This window comes from Anabrus simplex, chromosome 6 (assembly GCF_040414725.1).
Source record: "Anabrus simplex isolate iqAnaSimp1 chromosome 6, ASM4041472v1, whole genome shotgun sequence".
NCBI lineage: Eukaryota > Metazoa > Arthropoda > Insecta > Orthoptera > Tettigoniidae > Anabrus > Anabrus simplex.
The window spans coordinates 73,074,236-73,101,678 of NC_090270.1; the positions used below are offsets into that span (position 1 = coordinate 73,074,236).

Below are 27,443 nucleotides of genomic sequence, written 5' to 3' on the forward strand. Positions count from 1 at the left end.
CCGCAATTACAATTACGCGCAGGTTCCTATCATAAGGTGCAAGTAGGGGCAAAAGATCTCTAGAGGTCGACACACCGAACAAACAGCATTTTGATTTTTTTTTTTTTTTTTTTTAGTTATTAAAGATGAAAGGTATAAAATGGCAGGGAGGGATTCAGTTAGGTGGAAATGTAATAAGCAGTCTGGCCTATGTTGACGACTTGGTCTTAATGGCAGATTGTGCCGAAAGCCAGCAGTCGAGTATGTTGGTACCTGAAAATAGGTGCAATGAGTATGGTATGAAAATTAGCCTCTCGAAGACTAAATTGACGTCAGTAGGTAAGAAATTCAACAGAATTGAAAGTCAGATTGGTGATACAAAGCTAGAACAGGTCGATAATTTCAAGTATTTAGGTTGTGTGTTCTCCCAGGATGGTAATATAGTAAGTGAGATTGAATCAAGGTGTCGTAAAGCTAATGCAGTGAGCTCGCAGTTGCGATCAACAGTACTCTGTAAGAAGGAAGTCAGCTCCCAGACGAAACTATCTTTACATCTGTCTGTTTTCAGACCAACTTTGCTTTACGGGAGCGAAAGCTGGGTGGACTCAGGGAGTAACAGACATGAAAGTAGCGAGAATGACTGCTGGTACAAACAGGTGGGAACAATGGCAGAAGAGTACTCGGAATGAGGAGATAAAGGCTAATTTAGGAATGAACTCGACGGATGAAGCTGCACGCATAAACCGGCTTCGGTGGTGGGGTCATGTGAGGCGAATAGAGGAGGATAGGTTACCTAGGAGAATAATGGACTCTGCTATGGAGGGTAAGAGAAGTAGAGGTAGACCAAGGCGACGATGGTTAGACTCGGTTTCTAACGATTTAAAGATAAGAGGTATAGAACTAAATGAGGCCACAACACTAGTTGCAAATCGAAGATTGTGGCGACGTTTAGTAAATTCACAGAGGCTTGCAGACTGAACGCTGAAAGGCATAACAGTCTATAATGATAGTGTATGTATGTAAGTAAAGGTGAACGATCCACCTCCATAGCGTAACGGTTGGAGTTATTAGGTGCCATCCTTCGAGTCCAGGGTTCAATTCCCGGTTACTGCCAGAGATTTAAGAGTGGCAGAAGGGCCAGTATGTAGTTGAAGTTGCACATGCACATCATCTTCATTGAAGGAGTGCCTGGATAGAGCTGCACCACCTCGGAACGAGGAGACGAGTTTACTTTAAAGGTAAACAGCAATCGTAATGAGGATTTATGACGTTAATGGTTGGCTGTGTATATCTGCTGAAAAACTATTTTTACTGGTTTTTTTTTAGCAATAGCGCGCTCGTGATATATCTATATTAAAGCTTCTAAAGTTGCGGCGTGAAAATGCGCCGTGATGAAGTGCCGTGACCAAGCTGGAAAGAGGCGTATTACACGCCTTCCCTTCACGGATACAAGTCTGCAATGTGAACTTCGATTTAATTACTCATTCGGTACTGTTTCAGGCGCGCTGTAATGGAAGGAGTGTTGCTGATGTGCAATGCTGTTGGTAAACTTATTAAACTAGAATTATTGCTTGCTGTAAAGAATTGGACATTTTAAAAGTATAAAAGTGGGTTTCTCAGGGTGCATGCACCAGTGCATTGCGCGGTACACGGTGCAAAAGACGACTTCGCTTAGTTGACCAGATTGCAGACCCTCACTCCTCGATTTAGAGCAATAGCGTTGTCTCTCTCCTTCCCCAAACCTTCTCGCTTGCTCCACTTGTCTCCCTCTTCCTCACTTGTTCTGTAGCGCTCCAAATCCGAGCCGAGTTGAGCCGAGCTTAGCCGAATCGCCCCGAGACGACGCGCTGGTCCGAGCCGAGCCGAGTGGGACCGATGGACTATGCAGAGGACCTCTGCGCTTCAATTTGCACGTATGAGATTTTGTGCGTTTCAGAGGCCCTGGTATAGAAGGATAAGAAGGTCGTGGATTAGAAACTTTGAACACCTTTGGAACGCAAACATCGTCAGATCGCGTGCTAGACTGTCTTCAATCTTCTTCAATTCTTGTGAATAATAAGTCCTTAAATGTTGACATAAACATGTCTGGAGCTGTGGGGTCGTACGAAAATTAGCGTGACGGAAATAGTGTATGCAACAAAATGTGTGACGGATGTGTAACCTAGCAACGGTGCAGGCCATGCCTTACGGGCCTTATGACTGGCGATCATCTGAAATTAGCAAACGTTGATGGATGGCCATGGCCGGAAAACATTGTATGTCCAATCGTCATCCAGTTTCTCTACAGGGTCGGATATGAGGTGAGATGAATCTGTCGTTGCGGGTTTTTTTAATGACCGGATGCCTTTCCTGACGTCAACCTCATCAGAAAAGTTAATGAGATGAAATGAATGACGTGTTACATGATAGTAGGAAGGAGAGGGGAAAACTCGGTGCCGGCATATAGCCTACTCCTGTCGAATAGCACCAAGGGGTCTGCTCAAGGCTTTACGTCCCCATCAGACGGACGAATCATCATCAACAGCGTCATATGCCCTCACTCCATATGAGCACTGCGGAGAGGTTTGGAATTTAATCCAGGCTTTTGGCACGCAATCTAGTGATTAGAAATTGTATACGACCACCCCACCCTTCCTATCCTGCCAGGAAACATCCTAATGGTGAAATGTTTTTCGACCAACGGGACTCGAACCGGCTAACCACGGAGTCAGACCGTTTTGACTTCAACGCCTTAACGATAACGGCCATCTGTTACGCTCCATGACCGAGAGACATATGAAAACATATTTATGATCACTTGATTTTTCCACAGGGAAATTAGACTTCATTTTTTTAAATTTTAATACAACTTGCTTGGGACCAAAGCCATCAAACAGCAGTGCCGCAGCAAAGAATTTCCCTGCTGCAACCAGTGTTAACAACTTATATTTTCAAGATCCGCTAAATACTACTAAAAATCCGCTAAAATTCCGCCAAGTAATCCGATCTCAAATAATGAGCAATAATAATAAATAATAATATTAATAAAAGTAAATGCTTGCACTCACCTGATCTGTGAGTTTCACTGGCATTAACCCCCTGTCTGCGAGCCGGCGAGCTAAAACTTTCAGGCGATTTACTGCCGGGTGCAAACTAGGTGAATCCTCTACCTCAAGGGCCACAACACAGAACAGGCCAGTTCATTAAACGGTCTTCCTTCATAGCATAAATATAAATGCTACTCTCTCACAGTTTCATTATCTGTCGTCATTCGTTAACTAAGAGATAAGTAATCTTTCCCCACACATTACAAATTAATGTACCATGATCTCATGACATCAAATCCAAATAACATGTTTTCCTCATGTGACTACTAGCACCTGACCAAAAAAAAAAAAAAATATATATACGGAATAGCTCGGAGACAGACTGGAGTACAAATTTAGAAAAAAAACGTAAAATGTTTAAAACTCTAAATTCCGCTATAATAAATCTAGAATTCCGCCAAAAAATCCGCTGTCCGCTAAATGACATATTTCTCCGCCGACAGTCTTCTAATTCCGCCAAATTTAGCGGAAAATCCGCTAAGTTGGCAACACTGGCTGCAACTTGTAGATCACGATCACTTTTAAATTCACAGCCTGTTACCAGTCATTCGACTGGGTCAGGAATGGAATGAAGCCCCCACCTAGCGACGAGGATAGGAATTGTGCCGACTGCCGAAGCTCGTCCCACTCCTCTGGGGCAATGATTAATGACTGACGGATGAAATTAAATGATATTGATGATATTGGAGAGTGTTGCAGGAACGAAAGATGACAAAGAAAACCGGAGTACCCGGAGAAAAACCTGTCCCACCTCCGCTTTGTCCAGCACAAATCTCACATGGAGTGACCAGGTTTTGAACCACGGAATCCAGCGGCGAGAGGCCGGCGCTACCACCGGAGCCACGGAGTCTCTTATAATTCCGTACTAATCTGAATTAATATCATACAAACAAGGTTCACTTGATACGGTTAAATACGGTATTGTTCTCGGATGACTACAGAGATAATGTGTTCGAATCTTATTTTTGGACACATCAGATTATCTTCCCTCACAAGTTGCAACACAGAACTGACACTCACACCTCTGCATACGCCGGGGTGAGGCGAAAAAGTCAAACTCGCATTGACTAATTGGTACGCCTGTTTGGCAGAGATGTGGCGAGTCGAAGGCTTCCGTTCACGCCTGCGCATTCACAGTTCCATTGTTTATAAGGGGCGTGATCACCCCTAGCCTAGTTTTACGCCTGTTTACGGTTGTGGTAACACGCTCATTTAAACACCACTTAAGCGACGTCAGGTTATGTAACTCGTTACTCGCACGAACTAACCCGAATATTCATTTATTTCCGTACTCCCCTCTCATTTCGGTGCTTAATATGGTATCATTTCGATGAATATATCTCGTGAAAAAACAGGCGATTTCATACATATGTTTCATCCTGAAAAGGTCGGTAAAATTTAGCATAAGCACATACAGGATATGCGTAATTAGATTCATGATAGGATCCCGAGGCAAGTGAAGGTATGCGCACACAAGAGACACATCGGTCTGCATCCGATATAGTGACATTTGTATAAACATCTTTTAAAATAGAAATTTGATTTTTTTAAACTAGTATTGAAATTAAAACTGTAGGTTTCCGAGAGCTAACAATGAACATTAACTACATGCTTAGCCGTTTTCATCTATATTCTTCTTCTTCTTCTTAATCTGTTTACCCTCCAGGGTCAGTTTTTTCCTCGGACTCAGCGAGGGATTCCACCTCTACCGCCTCAAGGACAGTGTCCTGGAGCTTCAGACTCTGGGTCGGGGGATACAACTAGGGAGGATGCCCAGTACCTCGCCCAGGCGGCTTCACCTGCTGTGCTGAACAGTGGCCTTGCGGGGGGATGGGAAGATTGGAAGGGATAGACAGGGAAGAGGGAAGGAAGCGGCCGTGGCCTTAAGTTAGGTACCATCCCGGCATTTGCCTGGAGGAGAAGTGGGAAACCACGGAAACCCACTTCCAGGATGGCTGAGGTGGGAATCGAACCCTCCTCTACTCACATGACCTTCCGAGGCTGAGTGGGCCCCGTTCCAGCCCTCATACCACTTCTCAAATGTCGTGACAGAGCCGGGAATCGAACCCGGGCCTCCGGGGGTGGCAGCTAATCATACTAACCACTACACCACAGAGGCAGACTTTCATCTATTTACGGGATTAAACTGGTTAAGGCACGAGTGAAAGACAATCTACCATCAGATAAAATGTTTTTCTATGCAGAAACTGCTCTTCCACTTTCCACATTTGTCCCTGGATATCATAGAAGCTGCAGATACTCTGAATAAAAACGATAGTGTTCAAACATGCATATCACAATACTGTCCATGCACAATCACCATTTCCTCCAGCACTTTCTTTCGCAAAGTTCCGCTTCCGCAAATTTCCATTTTCTATTTGAAAGAAAGTCATAAATATTCCAAATGCATCAACCATAAAATCTATTGTGAGGTAATTTCGCGAATTGCTATCAATTTCGCTATAATTAGCGGAAGTCGACTGCATAATTTAGGGCTCTACAAAGGGATTTGGATTTTGTGTGCATAAAATTACTCGCGTATATCGTTAATGTCAAAAAATCACATCCCTAGTAACAGGAAATGTTACAACAAGGCACTAATAATAGTAATAATAATAATAATAATCATCATCATCATCTATGGTCTCGTGTACCGTGCACAGGCATTCTGATGGCCTGAGTGTCAATTTCAAGTTTCACTTGTACTCAAACAGATTGAAAATTATGTACATGAAGTTACTATCACTGCCTATGTTAACTAACTTCTAATATGGCAGAATAGTGCGGTAGATTTAATCTCTACATATAAAGTTTACCCTTTTATTAGAACATGGAAACCTGATTGAATTTAAACTTACAAAATAGTGCCTCTCCATTAATAGAACAATTAATTTTCTTCCATGATCATACAGTTTTTATTTTATTGAATATTACCATTCTAGTAGCTTATATTATAGGAAGTTTAATATTTAATAAATTTATACATCGTTATCTACTTGAAGGACAAACAACTGAAGTAATTTGAACGATTTTACCTGCGGTTACACTCATTTTTATTGCCCTACCATCTCTCCGACTTCCATATCTCCTTGATGAGTCTATAAACCCTCTTATTACAGTAAGAACTGTCGGGCATCAATGATATTGAAGCTATGTATATAGTCTACAGATTTTACCACCCCTTATGTTGACTCATACATGCTTCCTTACAACGAAATACTCATAGACGGTTTTCGATTATTAGATGTAGATAATAGAACTATCCTCCCTATAAATACACCTATTCTTATACTAGTAACTGCTGATGACGTTCTTCATTCTTGAACTGTACCACCTTTAGGTGTGAAAGTTGATGCTACCCCGGGTTGATTAAACCAGGCAAGATTTTTTATAAACCGACCTGGCCTATTTTATGGTCAATGTTCAGAAATCTGTGGGACCAACCATAGATTCATACCTATTGTAATTGAAAGCATTAATATCAACTCATTTATTAAATGAATTAATAATATGATAAACTCATCATCAGATAAACACTTTTATGGCCAGATTTTTCAATATATGCATGGTGAGTCATATCATTTCAGAGGCATTATGTTACCCGATGTTGTACCAGATGAGAGATTAAGCATCACCATAATAGTAAATAACCTTGAATGATATCTCACGGCACTCACAGCGTTGATACTTGACCGCAAGCCAGTGAAACAGAAGACTAACCACGTGCGTGTTTGTTTTATGTGAAGACCAAGGTTGAGGAGAACATTGCGGTCTTGGTAATCTTCACTCGGTGAAGTCCTTGAACTTTATGAAGAGACTTGTTAGGTGGGTTTTAAACGACAGAAAAAAAAGTAGCGGTTTAGCGTTCTCATCTATTGAAAATGAGGGCACTGAAATTCTTAAAGGAAAAGATCACAGATATTCACTAGACTGGAGTTCCTGCCAAGCTGCACAGCTTAAAAAACAAATTAAAGAAAGAGCTACCACTAGTGTAAATAGTTACGTCTTGTGTGCAGGCAGAAGTTAGTTCAAGAAATAGGAAGGAAGATAAAGGATTCTCCGAAAAGGGGTGTCCGTCGGACAAGAAATGTGGACTTTCCGCCGGAACTAACATTATCTATACAGAATATAGAAAATTTGCCAGAAGCATATAAGGTAACTACAGACGGGGAACGTCGGTTGCTTCACTTAGACGCAAATAAGGGAATAGCAATTTTTCAACTGAATGGCAAATCTAAATTCGTGAAAAAAGAGAGTATTGGATATGTGATGGAACCTTTAAGGTGGCACCCAAATTACAAACCAGTTGTACAGCTTCCACTGTAAAATTCACAACGCGTGGTTTCCAGTTGTTCTGGCGTTAACAATTAAAAAATTTCAAGAGACAAATGTGGAAAATTACTTGAGCCCAATTCCATATCTACTGATTTCGAGATAGCAGTTATACACGCAGTGAAAGATACATTCCACTTAGCACAAATTGCAGGCCGAGTTTTTTCACTTCGCAAAGGCTGAAAGGATGAATGTCGTGCTGAATTGTGTATCGATGGGAATAACAATGAAATTCGCGGACAGTTTTTCTCATTATGCACTGGCTTTCATCCCAACAGACCAGGTTCTTCATGTATTAGCCATCGTCAAAGGTGGCGATCTGCAGAAACTACAGTACTTCTGTTCTGGGAAGACATCAGGGACGAGGCCTATGTACAACACTGTTCCCATTCCCACAGTCGTATTGGAATTTCCGAAAGGCGTGTTTTGCTGAATCTTCCGCGAACTACGAATATTTGTGAGTCATGGCACAACCGATTAAACAAATTGCAGTAGTTGGTACATAATACCCGTCCTTGTAACACTTATTGAACCGACCATAGAAAGAGATCTCGGAGATCGGTCAAGACTCGGCTGGAAAGTGGTCATTCGCCAACGAAAAGAAGGAAGAAATATGAAGATTTGGACGAACGAATGGAATGAGTTGTGGCTCGATTGTTAATATCGAGAAGAGAATAGGTTCACTCACTAATTCCGATCACTAACACATCATTTCGGGGGTGAAAATTCTAAATGGTACCTTTTACTCTCGGATATAAATATATTTTTCATGTTAGAATTTGTGTCAATTTATTTGTCACGTTTAGTATTTTTCTGTATATTTGTTACATTCTTCAAGCATAAGGCTATTCACCGCTACACGTGGGAGGCTAGGGGTACCAGATCCATAATAGACTATATCTTAACCGACTTCGAATTCAGGAAATCTGTTAAGAATGTACGGACCGAGCTCGATAGCTGCAGTCGCTTTAGTGCGGCCAGTATCCAGTATTCAGGAGACAGTGGGTTCGCACCCCACTGTCGGCAGCCGTGAAGATGGTTTTCCGTCTTAAGGCCACGGACGCTTCCTTCCCACTCCTTGCCCTTTCCTATCCCATCGTCGCCGTAAGACCTATCTGTGTCGGTGCGACGTAAAGCAGCTTGGAGGAATGTACGGGTTTTTCGGGGATTTTTCCACGAAACAGACCACTATCTGATCTGTAGTGAAATAAGTATCTATAGGCCTAGGATAGAGAAAGTGAAATCTGTCTTTAAACGAATAAGGATAGAAAATCTCTAGGACGAGGAAATTAGGCAGAAGTACATGGATATAATTAGTAGAAAGTTCCGAACAGTAGACAGTAAGCAGGTTCAGGATATAGAAATAGAATGGGTGGCATACAGGGATGCTGTAGTAGCAACAGCAAGGGGATGCCTAGGAACAACTGTGTGTAAAGATGGGAAAAAGCTAACATCTTGGTGGAATGATGAAGTGAGAGCAGCATGTAAACGTAAAAAGAAGGCTTGTCAGAAATGGATCCAAACAAGGATGATGCAGATAGGGAATTGTACATAGATGAAAGAAACAGAGCAAAACAAATACTTGTTGAATCCAAAAAGAAGTCGTGGGAAGATTTTGGTAATAACCTGGAAATGTTGGGTCAAGCAGCAGGGAAACCTTTCTGGACAGTAATAAAGAATCTTAGGAAGGGAGGGAAAAAGGAAATGAACAGTGTTTTGAGTAATTCAGATGAACTCATAACAGATCCTAGGGAATCACAGGATAGGTGTAGGAAATATTTTGAAAATCTTCTCAATGTAAAAGGAAATTTTCATGGTGGTGTCGCGAACAACGGAGCTCGTGGGGAGGAGGAAAATGATGTTGGTGAAAATACACCTGAGGAAGTGGAAAGGATGGTAAATCAACTCCATTGTCATAAAGCAACAGGAATAGATGAAATTAGGCCTGAAATGGTGAAGTATAGTGGGAAGGCAAGGATGAAATGGCTTCATAGAATAATAAGATTAGCATGGAGTGTTGGTAATGTACCTTTAGATTGGACAAAAGCAGTAATTGCACCTATCTATAAGCAAGGGAACAAGAAGTATTGCAACAACTATCGAGGTATCTCATTGATTAGTGTACCAGGCAAAGTATTGACTGGCATATTGGAAGGGAAGGTGCGATCAGTCGTTGAGAGGAAGTTGGATGAAAACCAGTGTGGTTTCAGACCACAGGGAGGCTGTCAGGGTCAGATTTTCAGTACGCGCCAGGTAATTGAAAAATGCTACGATAGGAATAGACAGTTGTGTTTATGTTTCGTAGATCTAGAGAAAGCATATGACAGGGTGCCGAGGGAAAAGATGTTCACCATACTGGGGGACTATGGGATTAAGGGTAGATTATTAAAATCAATCAAAGGCATTTATGTTGACAATTGGTCTGCAGTGAGAGTTCATGGTAGAATGAGTTCTTGGTTCAGGGTACTTACAGGGGTTAGACAAGGCTGTAATCTTTCACCTTTGTTGTTCGTAGTTTACATGGATCATCTGCTGAAAGGTATGAAGTGGCAGGGAGGGATTCAGTTAGGTGGAAATGTAGTAAGCAGCCTGGCCTATGCTGACAACTTGGTCTTAATGGCAGATTGTGCCGAAAGCCTGCAGTATAATATCATACAACTTGAAAATAGGTGCAATTAGTATGGTATGGAAATTAGCCTTTCGAAGACTAAATTGATGTCACTAGGTAAGAAATTCAACAGAATTGAATGTCAGATTGGCGATATAAAGCTGGAACACGTAGATGATTTTAAGTATTTAGGATGTGTATTCTTCCAGGATGGTAATATAGTAAGTGAGATTGAATCAAGGTACAGTAAACCTAATGCAGTGAGCTCGCAGTTGCGATCAACAGTATTCTGTAAGAAGGAAGTCAGCTCCCAGACGAAACTATCTTTACATCGGTCTGTTTTCAGACCAACTTTGCTTTACGGGAGCGAAAGCTGGGTGGACTCAGTATAACATATTCATAAGTTAGAAGTAACAGACATGAAAGTAGCAAGAATGATTGCTGGTACAAACAGGTGGGAACGATGGCAGGAGGGTACTCGGAATGAGGAGATAAAGGCTAAGTTGTGCACATAAACCGGCTTCGGTGGTGGGGTTATGTGAGGCGAATGGAGGAGGATAGGTTACCTAGAAGAATAATGGACTCTGTTATGGAGGGTAAGAGAAGTAGAGGGAGACCAAGACGACGATGGTTAGACTCAGTTTCTAACGATTTCAAGATAAGAGGTATAGAACAAAATGAGGCCACAGCACTAGTTGCAAATAGGAGATTGTGGCGAAATTTAGTAAATTCATAGAGGCTTGCAGGCTGAACGCTGAAGGGCATAACGGTCTAAAATGGTAATGTCTGTATGTATGCTTGTTTGTTTGTTTGTTTCATGTCGCACCGACACAGGCAGGTCTTATGGTACAATGGGATAGGAAAGGGCTAGACTCGGAAGGCCTTAATATGCAGCCCCAACAGCCACGGAAAACTATTTTCAGGACCTCCGAGAGTGGGTTTCGAACCCATTATCTCCCGAATACTGGATACTGGCAACTACAGCTATCGAGTTCGGTCCGTGATTTTGGTACTTAGATATATCTTGTTTCAAATATTCAATTATTCTTGAATAATCTTTTTCTTCTGGCTTATTTTTAAATTATTTTGGGATCGGCACTAATTTCGATTAAACCTAGTTTTACAGCAATATGCCCTTCCTGACGCCAACACTGGGTGGAGGGATGTATTTGCTATTGTTAGTTTCCGTGGTGCAATGTGTTGTATGTGAGTGAAGATGTGTATTAAGACGAGCACAAACACCCAGCCCCAGAGCTAGAGAAATTAATCTAACTCATTTAAAATCCCTGGCCCAGCCCGGATCCGAAACGGGCACCCTTACAACCACATGCCAGTTCGCTGACCATTCAGCTAAAATTCAATTATTCTTAAATCTAACAAAATAAAATATACGGCCATAATTTTTAGTAACTTTCAGTGATATACGCAATAGAAAGTGTTAACGGGTTTAACCCCTCTCCTTGAACATTTATTAATCTAATTGATCAAATTTCTTTGTTATTTTCCTATATTAGAATATCTGTGATCAGAAATAATAATAATTAATTTCGTGTGGCTATTTCTAGCCGAGTGGAGCCCTTGTAAGGCAGACCCTCCGATGAGGGTGGGCGGCATCTGCCATGTGTAGGTAACTGCGTGTTATTGTGGTGGAGGATAGTGTTATATGTGGTGTGTGAGTTGCAGGGATGTTGGGGACATCACAAACACCCAGCCCCCGGGCCACTGGAATTAACCAATGAAGGTTAAAATCCCCGACCCGGCCGGGAATCGAACCAGGGACCCTCTGAACCGAAGGCCAGTACGCTGACCATTCAGCCAACGAGTCGAACAGAAATAATAATAATAATAATAATAATAATAATAATAATAATAATAATAATAATAATAATAATAATAATAATAATAATAAAATTCATCATCCGCAGCGAGTTGGATACTTTCATTAATGCAAACAAATTATTTTTAATATATTAATTTGTGTGTTTCAGGCATAATAGTAGCAGCAGTAGCTGTAATGGCTTTCGTAGAATTAAGTAATAGTCCCTAACAATTCCCCTGCGAGACCTGTTTATGCATATTTTCATTGTATGGATCGTGCTTATTCACTTGCAGTTATGACGAGTTAACACCATTGTGCCTGGCACAAAGCCCATTTACTTGACAAAATAAGATGCGCTTGGAAATATATGAGCAGCTAGTGACAGATGTTCCTGCAGCAATAAATAAAAAAATTAAAAAATCCAGGATGTGCTCCGTGGACAGCTATTATGAAACCCTTCCACCAATCGTAAAAGGCATATGGGATGAGTTCTGAATTCAAGGTAATCTCTACCTCATCATCCTCCTTTCCTCTTATCCAGCCCCTACCGGATCAAGGACATTTATGGCACTTCTCCACCTTACTCTATCCATCAACCATTCCTCTTTCACCATTTCGTTCAAATCTATGTTTCTTCTTCTTGCACTGTTCTTTATTGAATCGATCTACCTTGTTATAGTCTCCATCTCGCTCTCTCTTTCCTTCGAACTTCACCTTCATCATCTGTTTTTTTTTTCCTCCACCTTCCTTTACATGTCCAAACCATCTTACTTTACTCCTATAAATGATCTCATTTAGATATTACTTCCGACCTTCTTTATCACATCTTCGTTTCTCAGTGTCATTCCTATCATGCTACTTTCGCTACCTTGAATTCTACTCTCCTCCCTACTTGTCCAATTGTCCAAGTCTCAGCCCCGTCAATATGGCTACATAATACATTGTGTACACTATCTCGTAAGATTTTCTTGGCACTTCATTATTCCAGACAAGGTTTCTTATTTTTTTTACAATTGATTTTGCGTTGCACCGGTGGCGACGATGGGATACGAAAGTGCTTGGAGTAGGAAGGCAGCGGTCATGGTCTTAATTAAGGTACAGCCCCAGCATTTGTCTAGTGTGAAAATGGGAAACCATGGAAAACCATCTTCAGGGATGTCGACAGTGGGGTTCGAACCCACTACTCCCGAATGCAAGTTCACAGCTGCGCGCCCCTAACCGCACGGCCAGCTCACTCGGTGACAAGTTTTCTTACACTCTGGTAGAATGCATTGCCCTGTTGCACCCTCTTGCTAATATCCATGCCCAGCCTTGTGAAAACATGAAAACCTGCAACCTGTTTTCCAGTCATTGACCGGGTCAGGGATGTAATGAATGAATCATATATAGGCTATTAGTACGATGGGGTCGCCACTCCCAAAGTGATTTTAGTAATGGCTGATAGATGGTATGAAATAAGAATGGAAAGTGTTGCTGGAATGAAAGATGACAGGGAAAACTGGAGTACCTGGAGAAAAACCTGTCCCGCCTCCGCTTTGTCCAGCACAAATCTCACATGGAGTGACCGGGATTTGAACCACGGTATCCAGCGGTGAGAGGCCGACGCGCTGCCGTCTGAGCCACGGAGGCTACGTACAGCCTTGTTTTCTGCATTCACTCCCCAGGTATTTGAAACTGTAAACAATTTCAAGGCTTTGACAACCAATTTTCGCAATGTTTTTCCCCTTTTGATATAACCATGGTATCATTTTTCTCTGCGCTGATCTCTACCTATAAAAGCAAAATGAAAGTACATTCCTCCATTACAGATCTTGGAGGACCTTGAAGGAGTGGTAGTGGTCATTATTGTTTTAGGAAGAGGTACAACTGAGTAGCCATCCTCTGAAGTGTAAAATGAAGTGGTCCAACCCTTCGAAGTATGGAGGTAATTTCAAAAGAAAGAGAAGAGGCTCGAAGAGCGTGAAAATGGAAGACTCACTAGGCCTTGCAAACCTAATATCGAAGAGAACAGGAGTTGACCAAGTGAAGTCTGATAGAAAAGACAGCAGTATAGAAGTGGAAACAGTCGTAATCTCAGAAATAGATTCTGAAGTTGCCAACCCACTCTCCCAAGTTGAGAGCCTGTGAGATCCCCTTTTAGTCGCCTTTTACAACACAGGGGATGCATTCTACCAACCTCACCCTCACGGGGAGCCATGGAGAAGAATATGGTTAAAGGGACGTTTACGCGATCAATATTATTCTGTCAAGATATTGTGCGAAAACACTCAGTCTCTACACGGCTCAATATTATTGGGCAATACTTATTTCTTCTTAGCTACTTGTCTAGTTCATATACAGTTGTTTGTTCGCCTCTGTACAGTGTCTGGCCGGCGAATCCGTGATGCCGAATGGGTTTGTATTGCCACTGCAAATAGTAATGGGATATCCGATTCATTTTGCTGAATCGATTCTTTTAATTCCGTTCACCTTACTGAACTGATATACTTATCTGATACGCGGCACATTTGAGTCGCCGTTTCTATAATATCTGTAGGCAGCAGCAACAGCATTCAATTCTCACTGCTCTCCATTCTATGAACTGCTGTGCTATGCCTATTATCCAGCCTTCTGATTCAGTTTTCTCCTGCAGCCACCTCTTCGCGTCAAGTTTTGACATTACAAGGCCGTTCTCCGCATTGACAACTCTTATTAAATACGTATACAGAATTAGATGTAAAAAAATATCTGTCCACGTGCAACCGGTGATCTCGTGATTCGATGATTGAATTCTTGTGCAATGATGCGATATACGAACTGAGAGAATGCGGTGCAGTTCTTCCCATATAAAAATATTTCTGAGAGTCATGACCAAGACTCATTCATATAGTAGGCTGGAATTGAATTGAATCAACGTCGAATGTCAAGTAAGTTATAATACCAAGATCCATAACACTAATACATAGAAGAACCTATGATTAGCCTATCTAACTTTTTTCATTACACTGTAAAACCGTGCGAAGAGAATACCTAGTGAGATCACTCACCGAGTTCAAGTGACCGGTAGTCGAGCTTACACCAATGCTACACGGTCAGCTGTTTTACACTGATACGCAAATAATCAAATACAACACATGAATAATACTGTCAGAGAGTTATAAATAATACTCAGTCCCCACGAAGAAATATCTTTGAACTTTAATAAGAGGCTTATCCATGAATGCGTGAATATACATTAGAATTGGGTGTTCACGTTCTCATGTGCTCCTGAGAGCCCACTGCCACCGCCTATAACGAACTTTTTCCAATTTGAGTTTCCTTCATGGATGTCTGTGTTTGTAAAAGTGTTCGCCCCTATTACAAGATGTAACACACATACTACGTATTATTATTATTATTATTATTATTATTATTATTATTATTATTATTATTATTATTATTATTATTATTATTATTATTATTATTGTATTTTTTTATAATTTGTCATGTGGCGGTACTAACCAATAGCAGCGTAGACTCACGGAGTTCCACACGTTATGGTACTACTCACAAGTATTGTACTTCACACAGGTAACTCAGACCTATCGTGTTTCTCACATAACGTCGCCACTCATAGGCAACGCAAACGCATGCCGTTCCTCACCTAGGTGTACTAACCACGGGCGCTGGTATTCCCGTGGTGTTCCTTATAAAGTGGGTACTAATCACAGGCAACGCCCAGACCCGTGGTGTTCCTTATAAAGTGGGTACTAATCTCAGGCAACGCAGACCCACGGTGTCGCTCATATAGTGGTACTAATCACAGGCAACGTGGTGTTTCTCACAATGGTACTAATCGCGGGTACTGGAAACCCACAGTGAACTACTCTTTGCTGCTACCAATAACAAACCTGCTGTGTACCTAACATAGTGGTACTACTCGAAAGTAAAGGCGACCCATGGTGTTCCCCGCGTGATGGTACTAATCACAAGTAGTTTCATGGTTCCAATAAAGTCATCCCTTGATCGCCCCTTTTAGTCGCCTCTTACGACACGCGGGGTATACTGTGGGCGTATTCTTCGTCTGCGTCCCCCATCCACAGGGGGTAAAGGAGAAATCCACCATTATCTGGCCTACAATGACGTAGAATAAACATATGTTATGTTAGGCCTCCTCTTCGGACATTCGAGAAAAGGATTTTCCCTCAACTTCCGAGCCGTACTAATCACGCTGGAAACACGTGTAGCATGTTGTATTTATGCCATACTTTGAGATAATGTATTCGAAAATGTATAGCCATATGTTTGACCTCAGTTTACACGAATATAAAAAATAATATATGCTTCCTCAGCGGATGAAAAAAATAAAATCTCCCACGCTGTAGAACTATGTTCTACTGGAAACCATATTTATTTTAGACTTCGCATCTGCTGCTGCAACTGAAGATGTCTGTTACGTTTGGAGACTAAATGTCACGGCTATGAAGCCTAAGATATTTTACTTCTAATGGTTCTTTGTTTAATGCGAAGAAAAGATTAGTCCATTCACTTGTGTTCTCGATCTTCCTGTATGGATGCGAAACTTGGACCATAAAAGCTAAATACATGAACAAAATCAAGGACTTTGAAATGTGGTGTTGGAGAAGGATGTTGCAGGCGAATAAATGATTCTGTCATCCGGGAAATTGTAATACAAGAAAGTCTATGACAAGTTGTGTACCAGAGAATCCTGCAATTCTTTGGTCACATTATGAGAAGAGAGGATGACAACCTGGAAAAATTGATTGTACAAGGAAAAATTTCTGGCACAAGGTCACGAGGACGGGTCGCAACAAGATGGGTTGATCAAGTAAGAGAGATCATGGACTTACCATGGAAAGTTACTCTCCGGAAAACGCAAGTTCGTACAGAATGTCACCAGCTTATAAAAGAAACAACGAAGTCCTTGGGTCACGATACTAAGTCATGAGTGGAGCGACTGTAGAGAGAGAGAGAGAGAGAGAGAGAGAGAGAGAGAGAGAGAGAGAGAGAGAGAGAGAGAGAGGCTCTTTGTTTAAGCACCGAACTTCTGGCTAACATGTGAATGGTCTAATACCATAATTTAATAAAGTTACATAGGACATAAGTGATGCTTAATACAACGATACGTATTGGTCTTAAAGGATTTCTGTCGTTAAATGATGAATGCGGTTACATTACTGACGAGTAAACCGCTTGCGAAGACACTGACTTTACAATAGAGGGATGGAATCAACCAGCCTGGTGGTTCCAACTGGGCATCATGCATGCTGACACATCTTCGGCATGGACACAAACTGTCCTTTAAGTGCATGGAGGTCTGTCATCTTTAGGAATGATATAAAAGCTGAAAAAGTCTGTCTTCCTGAATGTCACTTTCATTCATCTGTTTCAGATGGGGATTAACACCATGCACGTGAATGGGTTACTTGTGGTGCTAGCAGTGAGCCAGTGCGTGGCCCTGAGGAACCTCGATGTGCTGTATGGCTGGAAGTCTATTGACTTCAAGTTTCCGAGCAGGGCAGCTAGAGACAGCATGCTGAGGTCAGGAGTCTTCGTGCCTGGAAACTCTGTGCCGCTTGATGTGGACACCTGGCAAGTGGGTAAGTCTTCGAGTACTGTTACACAAAGTGCTTAAGTTTTCCCGTATGTGTATGTCAGTATCGTGGCCCTGCCTGACGACAGTTATCAGTTCCACTTATTTGCGTTAGGCGTCTCTATTCCATCTTACTTTTTCAACTCCTCCCATTTGATGACCCCTGTGGTCTTGTTAGTACAGTAGCATTTGTTAAATCCCACACTTGCTCATCTTAGAAGTGATTTTCCGTGATTCTCTACTTACGCTCCACAAGAATGCTTGGATGGTACTTAACATGTTGGCCACAATGTTTCTTTCCCAAATTTAGCCCCAATCATTTGCAAATAAACACCGGTAGATATACCCGAGTTTTTGGACGGACTCCATAGAGCCGTCGCTTTGGCCTGACTACCCGAGGCGAGGTTCCTTTTAGAAATATATGCCGATGATCATAAATTTTATAACCTGAAATATAAAGTTTGTACATTACTCGCGTGGCCCCATCGATACATGAAAATAATTCAACATAAAACAACTGTGGTTATTTTTCAGTTCAACTGACACATATATTTATATTACATTGTTGTAACAAGGACATTGTTTTTATAATAGGTCTCTGCACACAAAATTCTATAAGCTGTAACATTTATACACAATACAGATAAAAACTGCATATGTGTGTGTAAGTGGTTAAGTGGACGAGAAGACCATGAGTCCCAATTAAAGACAAATAAAAAAAATATCAGTGTTACCGATAACTGAATTGTGTGAGCAGAAGCCTAATGGTTGAATTAGCTTTACGGTTTTACGAAATGAAACGTAGTCATTGTGCAAGTGTTTGGTTTATAAAATGTCATATTTTTTGTTTTACATGAAAAAATAATATTTAAACCATATACACAATGCGTAACAAACTCCGATTCATTGGCTGAATGGTAAGCGGTGAGGCCTTCGGTTCAGAGGATCCCGGGTTCGATTCCAGGCCGGATCGGGGATTTTAATCGCCTCTGATTAATTCTTCTGGCCCGGGGACTGGGTGTTTGTGTTTTCCCAACAATTTCCTCTTCATATTCAGACAACACACTACACTACCAACCACCACAAAAATACGCATTAGTGATTACATCCCCCATATAGGGTTGACGTCAGGAAGGGCATCCGGCCGTAAAACAGGGCTAAGTCCACACGAGCCACACAATTCGCACCCGCGACCCCACAGGTGTGGGAACAGCGAAAGAAAAAGAAGATACATAATGCGTAACAAATTGTCTTCATTATTGATAAGCATGTAAATGTGTCACACTGCTCAAAAACTCACGGCGCTACAGTCCAGATGGGTCTTAGCCTAACTAGTGACCACTACTCAGCCCGAAGGCCTGCAGATTATGAATTAACGCATGGTCAGCACAACGAATCTTCTCGGCACTCTACATCAGGGTTTCCATCACACAGCCAGATAATTCCTCGATTGTAATCACGTAGGCTAAGTGCACCTCGAACCAGCCCTGAGATTCAGATTAAATTCCTGACTCCGCGGGGAACCGAACCCGGGGCCTCGGGGTTAGAGGCAGACAACGCTACCCCTAGACTCTGGGGCCGGCATCATGTTACTCATGCTGTTTAATAATTAGCTTAACCAATGTCAATTGAAGTTTATGCTCACGATTGTACACGGATCATTAAAAATATTCGTTAGGAGGACCAATTAAAATTGCGTTTCCAAAATCAAACATAAGAGTGCACCAGGGGACGCCTCCTAACCTGCGACTCGCGAGGCGACTACGCAAATCGCATCACCCTCGTGGTACCCTCAGAAACTATACCTTTGACTAAAGCCCGGATTTTTATGCAGTAACAGGTTAGATTGCAAACTAATTTGGTTAGTAGGAAGTGTCGGCCACCCGCTCTTCCATAATGTAGCAAGAGTAACATAAATGGTAGGGGTTCTGATTGACCGTTCCACAAATGTTTATGCAAACCCCATAGCATAATCGTTGTGAAGTTAGACTATACTTGTTACTCGCTTCAGTAAGTTTGCATTCTATCCTATTACTGCATCAAAATCCGGGCTCTACGTATTGACCAATGTCTCAAGTCATCATGCTGATCCCTGCCATACGTCGGTCAACGGAAAGAGAGAGGAACTAGTGCGGGAATTATCAGAGCCGTGGAAACTAAAAGTACATAGATACGTGCATTCAAGTTCTCTTCTTTTATCACTTACAAATACCAGAATTCTCGCAGCTGTAACCTTGCATTTGGGAGGTGATGTGTTCGATCTCCATCGAGGGTTGGCAACCACTGTGCCCTAGCTAAGTCTGGAATTGCTTCCACTTACTTGTGTCAGGCTCCTCACTTTGATCTTTCTGGTTCACATTTCGCCGGGCTGAAGGGCTCAGACGGTTGAGGCGCTGGCCTTCAACCCCAACTTGGCAGGTTCGATCCTGGCTCAGTCCGGTGGTATCTGAAGGTGCACAAATACGTCAGCCTCGTGTCAGTAGATTTACTGGCATGTAAAAGAACTCCTGCGGGACCAAATTCTGGCACCTCGTCGTTTCCAAAAACCGTAAAAATGTAGTTAGTGGGACGTAAAGCCAGTAACATTAATTAATTGGTTCACATCGAGGAGTCCTTCACTTTCATGCCCTTCGTAGCCTATCTCTTTCTTTCTTTCTTTCTTTCTTTCTTTCTTTCTTTCTTTCTTTCTTTCTTCGAAGTGTCGGACTTCTTCCATTTTTCTTCTGACTAATTTTAATAGAGTATGGTAGCCCAGTTGTACTTCCTATTAAAACAATGATCATTACCACCATCACCCATCGTCGGTGGTCTTGAAGATGGTTTTCTGTCGTTTCCAGTTCTCACACCAAGCAAATGCTAAGGCTGTAACCTCTGAGTCGTAGCCTTTCCCTATCCTATCGTCGCCGGAAACCTATTTGAGTAAGTTGGATGTTAAACTGCGGACCAAGAACAAACGAGCCGTGATTGCTGATATGGTCATGAATTCTACGAAATTTTACGTGGAATTCGAACAACAGGGTTGTAACTTTTCGTTTCAAAAATCTCACATTCACTAGTTGAGATTCCAGCCGCGGGAGCTTTGGTGAGAAGCCACTGACAGTGCAAATCCACAATCATATGTCCCAACCGGACACGTTTAAGTACAAAAAAATAATGACAGTATTTGGATAGAAGGTCCATCCGTAGATTTAGCCCTGCGTTCCCACGATAACAGTACACAGAACAAGTTGTTGTAAAAATTGCCGTCTCTATAATACAACTTGTCATTACGAAAATTGCTGGTTCCATATATCACTACCCTCATCAAAATCAATCTGTGAAGGCTGAATCCTTCCAGTATTATTCCTATTTAAAGGAAAGAAATAAAAAAGAAAGGACATTAGCTCAGTACTGTAGTACAATACACGATTTCCAAATAACATGGCTTGGTGATTGACCGACTGCAAGGTGTTTTAGGTTAGACGTTCGTCCTCCATAACCAAAGTCGCGCGATCGAATCCCCACCTTCATCGGTTAACGCTACTTCTACTTTGTCGGGGATGTGATTTGTGTCACCTATATGTACTGGACTGGGCAGATACCCTTCGTGACACTGACTTTACGTGGATGGTTGTTACTGGGATGGTTACTAGTAAATAAAGTAGAATAGAATAGAATAGAATAGAATAGAATAGAATAGAATAGAATAGAATACCTCCATCCCCTAGTTCCGCATTGCCCGAAACTAGGGAGAAAGAACTCTTATTAAAATTCATTTTTCGTCTTCTTTTTTTCTTCATGGGACCTCCAAATATTACTTCCTAATTAGCGTCGACCTCTAAGATATTTTGCTACCATGTTTTTCCTTCATGCCCACCTAGATATACCTGCTTCCTTTACAAAGCTGCAGGTTGTTCATATTGGGTCTACTTGGATTTTTTCCTCTCTTCACCTGATAGTCCTAGAGCGGAGAGTCTGATTCTACCCAGGACCTCACATTCGTAAAGTATGTGTTCAGCTGATTCCTCTGCTTCATTTCATTTCCTACATATGTTGTCTATTGTAATTCATTAGATTGATACATGCATTACATTTTCCTCTTATAATTATTTGACTATTGCTACACTAAATATGATTTATTTTGTCCTAGACATTAATAATGCTACATTGTCTAGGACAACATGTATCTTCTCTTTCTTTAGCTTATTTCATTCTTACTTTTGTGTCACAAGTCTTTGGGAGCATCCTATCATAAACAATATGCCTTACTTAACGGCTGATTTAAGAATAGAAGATAATGGCACGATAATACAACAATTTTAGTAAAATAAATATTATACCATGTGTTTTGAAGAGGAGTGTATAAAAAGAAACACAAAAACCCAGTCCCCGAGCCAGAGAAATGAACTAAATACCGTTGCTTTTTAAGAGTGCTAAAATGAAAAAGCCTAAGCGAAATTCTTTTCGGAGGTAAAGCATCGTTGTCATCATCATGGCCCGGGTTTTGAGGACGTGTCGTATTTTAATTGGTGCGTCACATATAGTGCTAACTTATATATAAAACCGGTTCATGGCCCTCGAGAAATGCATGTATATTAAATCATTTTTCATCATGTTTGTACATATTTTATTTTTAGGTTATTTTGCACTTTTTAGGTAGGTAATTATTTTGTCGCTGGCCCCGCGGTGTAGGGATAACATGCCTGACTCTTACCCGGAGGCCCCGTATTCGATTCCCGGGCCAGGTCAGAGATTTTTACCTGGATCTGAGGGCTGGTTCGAGGTCCACTCAGCCTACAAACGAGAAGCTGTCTGACGGTGAGATAGCGGGCCCGGTCTAGGGAGCCAAGAATAACGGCCGAGAGGATTCGTCGTGCTGACCACACGGTACCTCGTAATCTGCAGGCCCTCGGACTGAGCAGCAGTCGCTTGGTAGGCCATGACCCTTCGGGGCTGTTGCCCCATGGGGTTTAGTTTAATTATTTTGTCATTCTTAATTAGATTTTAAAGTACTGTATGTATCCATCTTTGACGTTACCCCTTCCATTACATACGTTCTCTTCCAAACTCATAGCTCCGCGCAGGTGTGTGCTATCACGTTGAATTCTACTCCTACCGTTTTAACCACGAACCGCCGGGAATCGAACCCACCGAACGTACAAGAAATTCATCAGTTCCTCTATCTACTTGCTAGAATATTAATGTGAACTCTGGAGTATCTTTATAGGAAAGTTATTTTCCTTTTCAGATCATTTCTATTTACGAACTACATGGTGTAAAAACAATTGCGACCTATAGAACTAGTCACATTTTTTTTCTAAGGGAAACTAAAATTCCAATACAAATAACTGCAAAATTGTAATGAAAAAAATATAAATAATGAATACTGCGCATACCTAAACATTTATATTATTTAGTTTTTAACAATACACTGTTGGTGTTTTAGGTCATTATTGTTAGATTTTAGGACATTATTTGAGAATTCTGAGGTCATTTTATAGGCTATTTTTGAGCATTTTAAGTCAAAATCCTGACCCTGATTATTATTATTATTATTATTATTATTATTATTATTATTATTATTATTATTATTATTATTATTATTATTACTGTTCCGAGGTATCTGTGGAACAGCAGAGGTGAAATAAGGTGCTGGGTGGAATAGGTCTCAACTTACGAAATTAAAGTTAATTTAAAACTTTAACAAAGGTTATATTTTCTTTTCAAGGTAAATAACTAACAGAATATAACAGGTACCAAGTAGCAGATCAACAAATTAAGAAAGTACAATTTTAGTTCGTTACAAAATTTGGGCTTCGAGCCCGACACTTACGAACCTTGAGCTATAAGCCCAACTTTACCTATATACCAAGTTCAAACAAAGGGGCAGAAAACCCCAATCATGCCAAGGAGCACTGGCTCCTGATTACCATATTAAGCCTCCTCGAGGCACCCAGAAACCAAATTTAAGAAAGAGCAAAGCCGCTCTCAAGGTTCAAGCCCATCAAAGGCCACAACAAACTATACTTCAAACTGCCCTCAAGGCATACCAAGAACAGGGGTAATAAATACCCAACCTACTGGGCCTATTCAGTACAGAAGCAGGTTAATTACATGGCCCAAAATACCAACTTGACTGGAGGCGTAACTTGCACTCCTAATACACTTTTAAAACCTACTTGGCAGGTAGGCCGCATACACAAGGGCTAATCCCATATTAAAGAGGTGACTTGTATAAGAAGACTTTATTACATTAAGAAAGGAAGAAACGGATGTGAAAACAAAGTCACCTCAAAACAATAGGAGTGGGAGCTCGAGAGGGTTTAGCACTCTCTATCCCAATTTATAGTTAAAGAGACGAAGTTTTACCAAGTGTCTATTACATTTTAAAGATAGGTTACATGAGAAAAGTTTTCGAACCTGCCCCGAGGGTTAAACTGCTGAGCTAGCGAGAAATGAAGTTATTAAATGGCCATTACCTTATGGATGAACTGCTGCCCGAAGAAAGAGGCGCTTCCCGCCCCCTGCTACATAATCACACTAGGAGAGATGTTACTGAAGTGGCCAGGAGACCAGAAAATCAGCAGTTTATATACCCTCGTGAAAAATTCGAGACGTTTCATGAATGATTACAACCCGCCCACAAAATTTTATTTGATAACAGCAAAAACTAATACACCAGACGAAGAAGAAACACCTTATTGGTGGAAAATTAATTACAGAAATTCCTGATTGGCTACATTCAAAACAGGCGGAAAGAAAGGATTATAATGCCAACCTACAACTGACAGAACAAAATTTAGTTAAGACAAAACTTATGAATACAAAATTTCTTCAGGAAGGTACATTCCTTTACACCAGAGTGCGATATTAGTTTTGGTAGAGACATCTGTTAGAGAATGTTCAAATTTCTTGATATGGAGCAAACAAACACAAATCGAAATAGACACAGTTCAGAACACTTCAAAATTTACGGTAGTGACATCTTCCAAGAAACCTTTGAATTAGTACAGTTTGTTAAAGTTCAGGCGTTCTCCTGTAGAGGAGTTTCAACTGGCGCATATTTGAATTAGCGGCGTGGAGGTGTACCGCCTGGTACAACTACTACTACACTTTATTATAAAATAGTGTTGCAAAGACTTTTCTATTTCGTGTAATTGTGTAAGTATTGAGAATAGTGCCCCAGTTTGTAACAGAATTCTGATTCTTCTTCCTGGCATTTTCCTAATTTATTGGGTTCGGCTCTTGATGTGAATTTGTCCGAGTTTTGCGTCCGAATGCCCTTCCTGACGCCAACCCTACGTGGAGGGATGTACTCACTACTGCATGCTCCTGTGGTGGTTGATAGTGTGGTGTGTTCAGTATACATGAAGAGGTGTGAATGCAACACATACACAAACACAGGATCATAGAGCCAGTGGAATTAACCAGACGTGGCTAAAATCCCCGCCCGAGTGGGAATCAAACCTATCAAATGAACGTAGGCTGGCGATTAAGCTAATGAGCTTGATTTGGTATCATATGAAATCTATTTTTAAATATCCTTCTCCATGACTAAATGGTTAGCATGCTGTCCTTTGGTCAAAGAGGAGCCGGGTTCCATCCCGGCTGGGTCGGGGATTTTAATTTCCAATGGGTCGGGGTGTTTGTGGTGTCTTCAACATTAGAATTCAACTTAGATGGGGCCGCGTCCTCATAGTCGCACTGGTTGCCTATAGGGCGTCAATTCGATAGACCTGCACCAGGCCTCCACGGAGGCCACACGCCATTATTATTATTATTATTATTATTATTATTATTATTATTATTATTATTATTATTATTATATATCTTGATGATTGTAGTTATTCTTTCTTTCTTAATCAGTTTACCCTCCAGGGTAGGTCTTTTCCTCGAGCTCATCGAGGGATCCCACATCTACCGCCTCAAGGGCAGTTCTTGGAGCGTGAGACTTTTGAGTCGGATGTACATCTAGGGAGGAGGACAAGTACCTCGTACAGGCGTCCTCATCTGCTATGCGGAACACGGGCCTTATGGGGGATGGGAACATTGGAAGAGAGAGGCAAGGAAGAGGGAAGGAAGCTTTAGGTACCATCCCGGCATTTGCCTGGAGGAGAAGTGCGAAACCACGGAAAACCACTTCGAGGATGACTGAGGTGAGAATCGAACCCCCCTCTACTCAGATGTCCTCCCGAGGCTGAGTGAACTCCATTCCAATCCTCGTACCACGTTTCAAATTTCATGGCAGAGTCGGTAATCGAACCCGGGCCTCCCAGGGTGGCTGCTAATCACACTAACCACTGCACCACAGAGACGAACTTTTTAAAATGTTTTGCAAATGGTTTAACGTCGCACTAAAATATTGAAAATTTTCGGCGACGATGGGATGGGAAAGGGCTAGGAGTGGGAAGGAAGCGGCCGTGGCCTTAATTAAGGTACAGCCCCAGCTTTTTCCTGGTGTGAAAATAGGAAACCACGGAAAACCATATTCAGAGCTGCCGACAATAGGATTCGAACCCACTATCTCCCGAATGCAAGCTCACAGCCGCGCGCCCCTAACCGCACGACTAACTCACCCGGTAGTTAAGTTTTAACAGAAAACGCAACCATATAAGCATTCTCTCTTAATATTAATCCAAAGGGAATGTGACATTTGTTTATCCCTGAAAGAATTAAAGCATGGGGTAAAGAAAGAAAAAGGCATGGAAATAGGCAGTACTACTCAAAATAAGTAGGTTAGAGAAATAAAGCGAGGAGCCTGACATAAATAAGTTGAAGCAATACAAAGATCTACTAGAGGCTCTGTGGTTGCCGTTTTGGATGGAATCTTAAATGTTTGAACCAAAACCAAACCAAACCCCCTGGCACTACAGCCCTTGAAGCGCCTTGGCCTACCAAGCGACCGCTGCTCAGCCCGAAGGCCTGCAGATTACGAGGTGTCGTGTGGTCAGCACGACGAATCCTCTCGGCTGTTATTCTTGGCTTTCTAGACCGGTAAATATTTGAATGATCATTTGTTACGAAATTATATTTGATAAATGTATGACATTATAATGTCTGAATGTGTTAATTATATAACAATCATGTTAAAAGGAATAATGTGTTAGGATAACAAATAATCTCTTTCCAGGTCTGGTTACATCCGGCTCCATAGCTGAATGGTTAGCCTATTGACCTTTTGCCCGTGGGGTCCTAGGTTCAATTCCAATCAGGAACGAGGATTTTAACTTTCATTAGTTAATTCGTCTAGTTAGCAGCTGGGGATTTGTCCCCTCTTCAACATTAGAATTTACCTTAGGTAGGGCCCCATTTATATAGACCCGCAGGTCGCCTACACGGTGTCAACTCGAAGACCTGCATCAGACTCCTCCGGAGACTACACACCATTATTATTATTATTATTATTATTATTATTATTATTATTATTATTATTATTATTATTATTATTACGAAGATTCTACGGAGTATTTAAAGGAATGAATGGCATTACCTAGTTAATTGTTCACAGCAAGCTATTCTGATATATTATTTGTATGTTTATAGGTAAAGAAGTACGAACATTCATCACCATGCCCCGGCTAAAGCCTGGCACACCAGCAACATTAGCCACTGTGTCCTCAGATCGCTCACTCAGTCCTACAGAACCTCTGCTAGCTCCTTACCCAGACTGGAGCTGGCATCGACTTAATGAATGTGATGGTCTCACGTCCGTCTTCAGGATCAAGGTATGTACTTTTTTACAGGTATGTTATGGTGTTGTATATTATATTGTATTTGACAGACTGAAAAGATTTAAAGTTACGTTTTATGCATAAGAAACAAAATTCATTTTCACGTGTGATAACTAAATACTCATTTAACTACTACCCGTATTCGTGGAAATAAATTATGCCTATATAAAAACTTGTTTAGGAATAATGCATAAGCAATGAACGAGAGACGAACCGTACAGTAGAGAACTTGAGTATCTCGTGGCCAGAAATACTAATTTCAGGCAAGAAATCAGTACAGCCCTCAGAACCGTCCAGTACCTGCTTACACATTCTCTCTCATTGGTCACATCCATTA

The 27,443-nt window shown here is 41.3% G+C and overlaps 1 protein-coding gene across 1 annotated transcript in view; it reads left to right on the forward strand.

Annotated features, from left to right (window-relative positions):
* Window positions 1-27,443, forward strand: part of LOC136876145 (protein yellow) — a 175,253-nt gene that overhangs the window by 120,049 nt on the left and 27,761 nt on the right. The window contains exons 3-4 of the mRNA XM_067149853.2: window positions 17,196-17,403; window positions 26,919-27,100. Coding sequence (XP_067005954.2) covers window positions 17,196-17,403; window positions 26,919-27,100 — 390 coding nt within the window. The remainder of the gene's footprint in view (window positions 1-17,195; window positions 17,404-26,918; window positions 27,101-27,443) is intronic.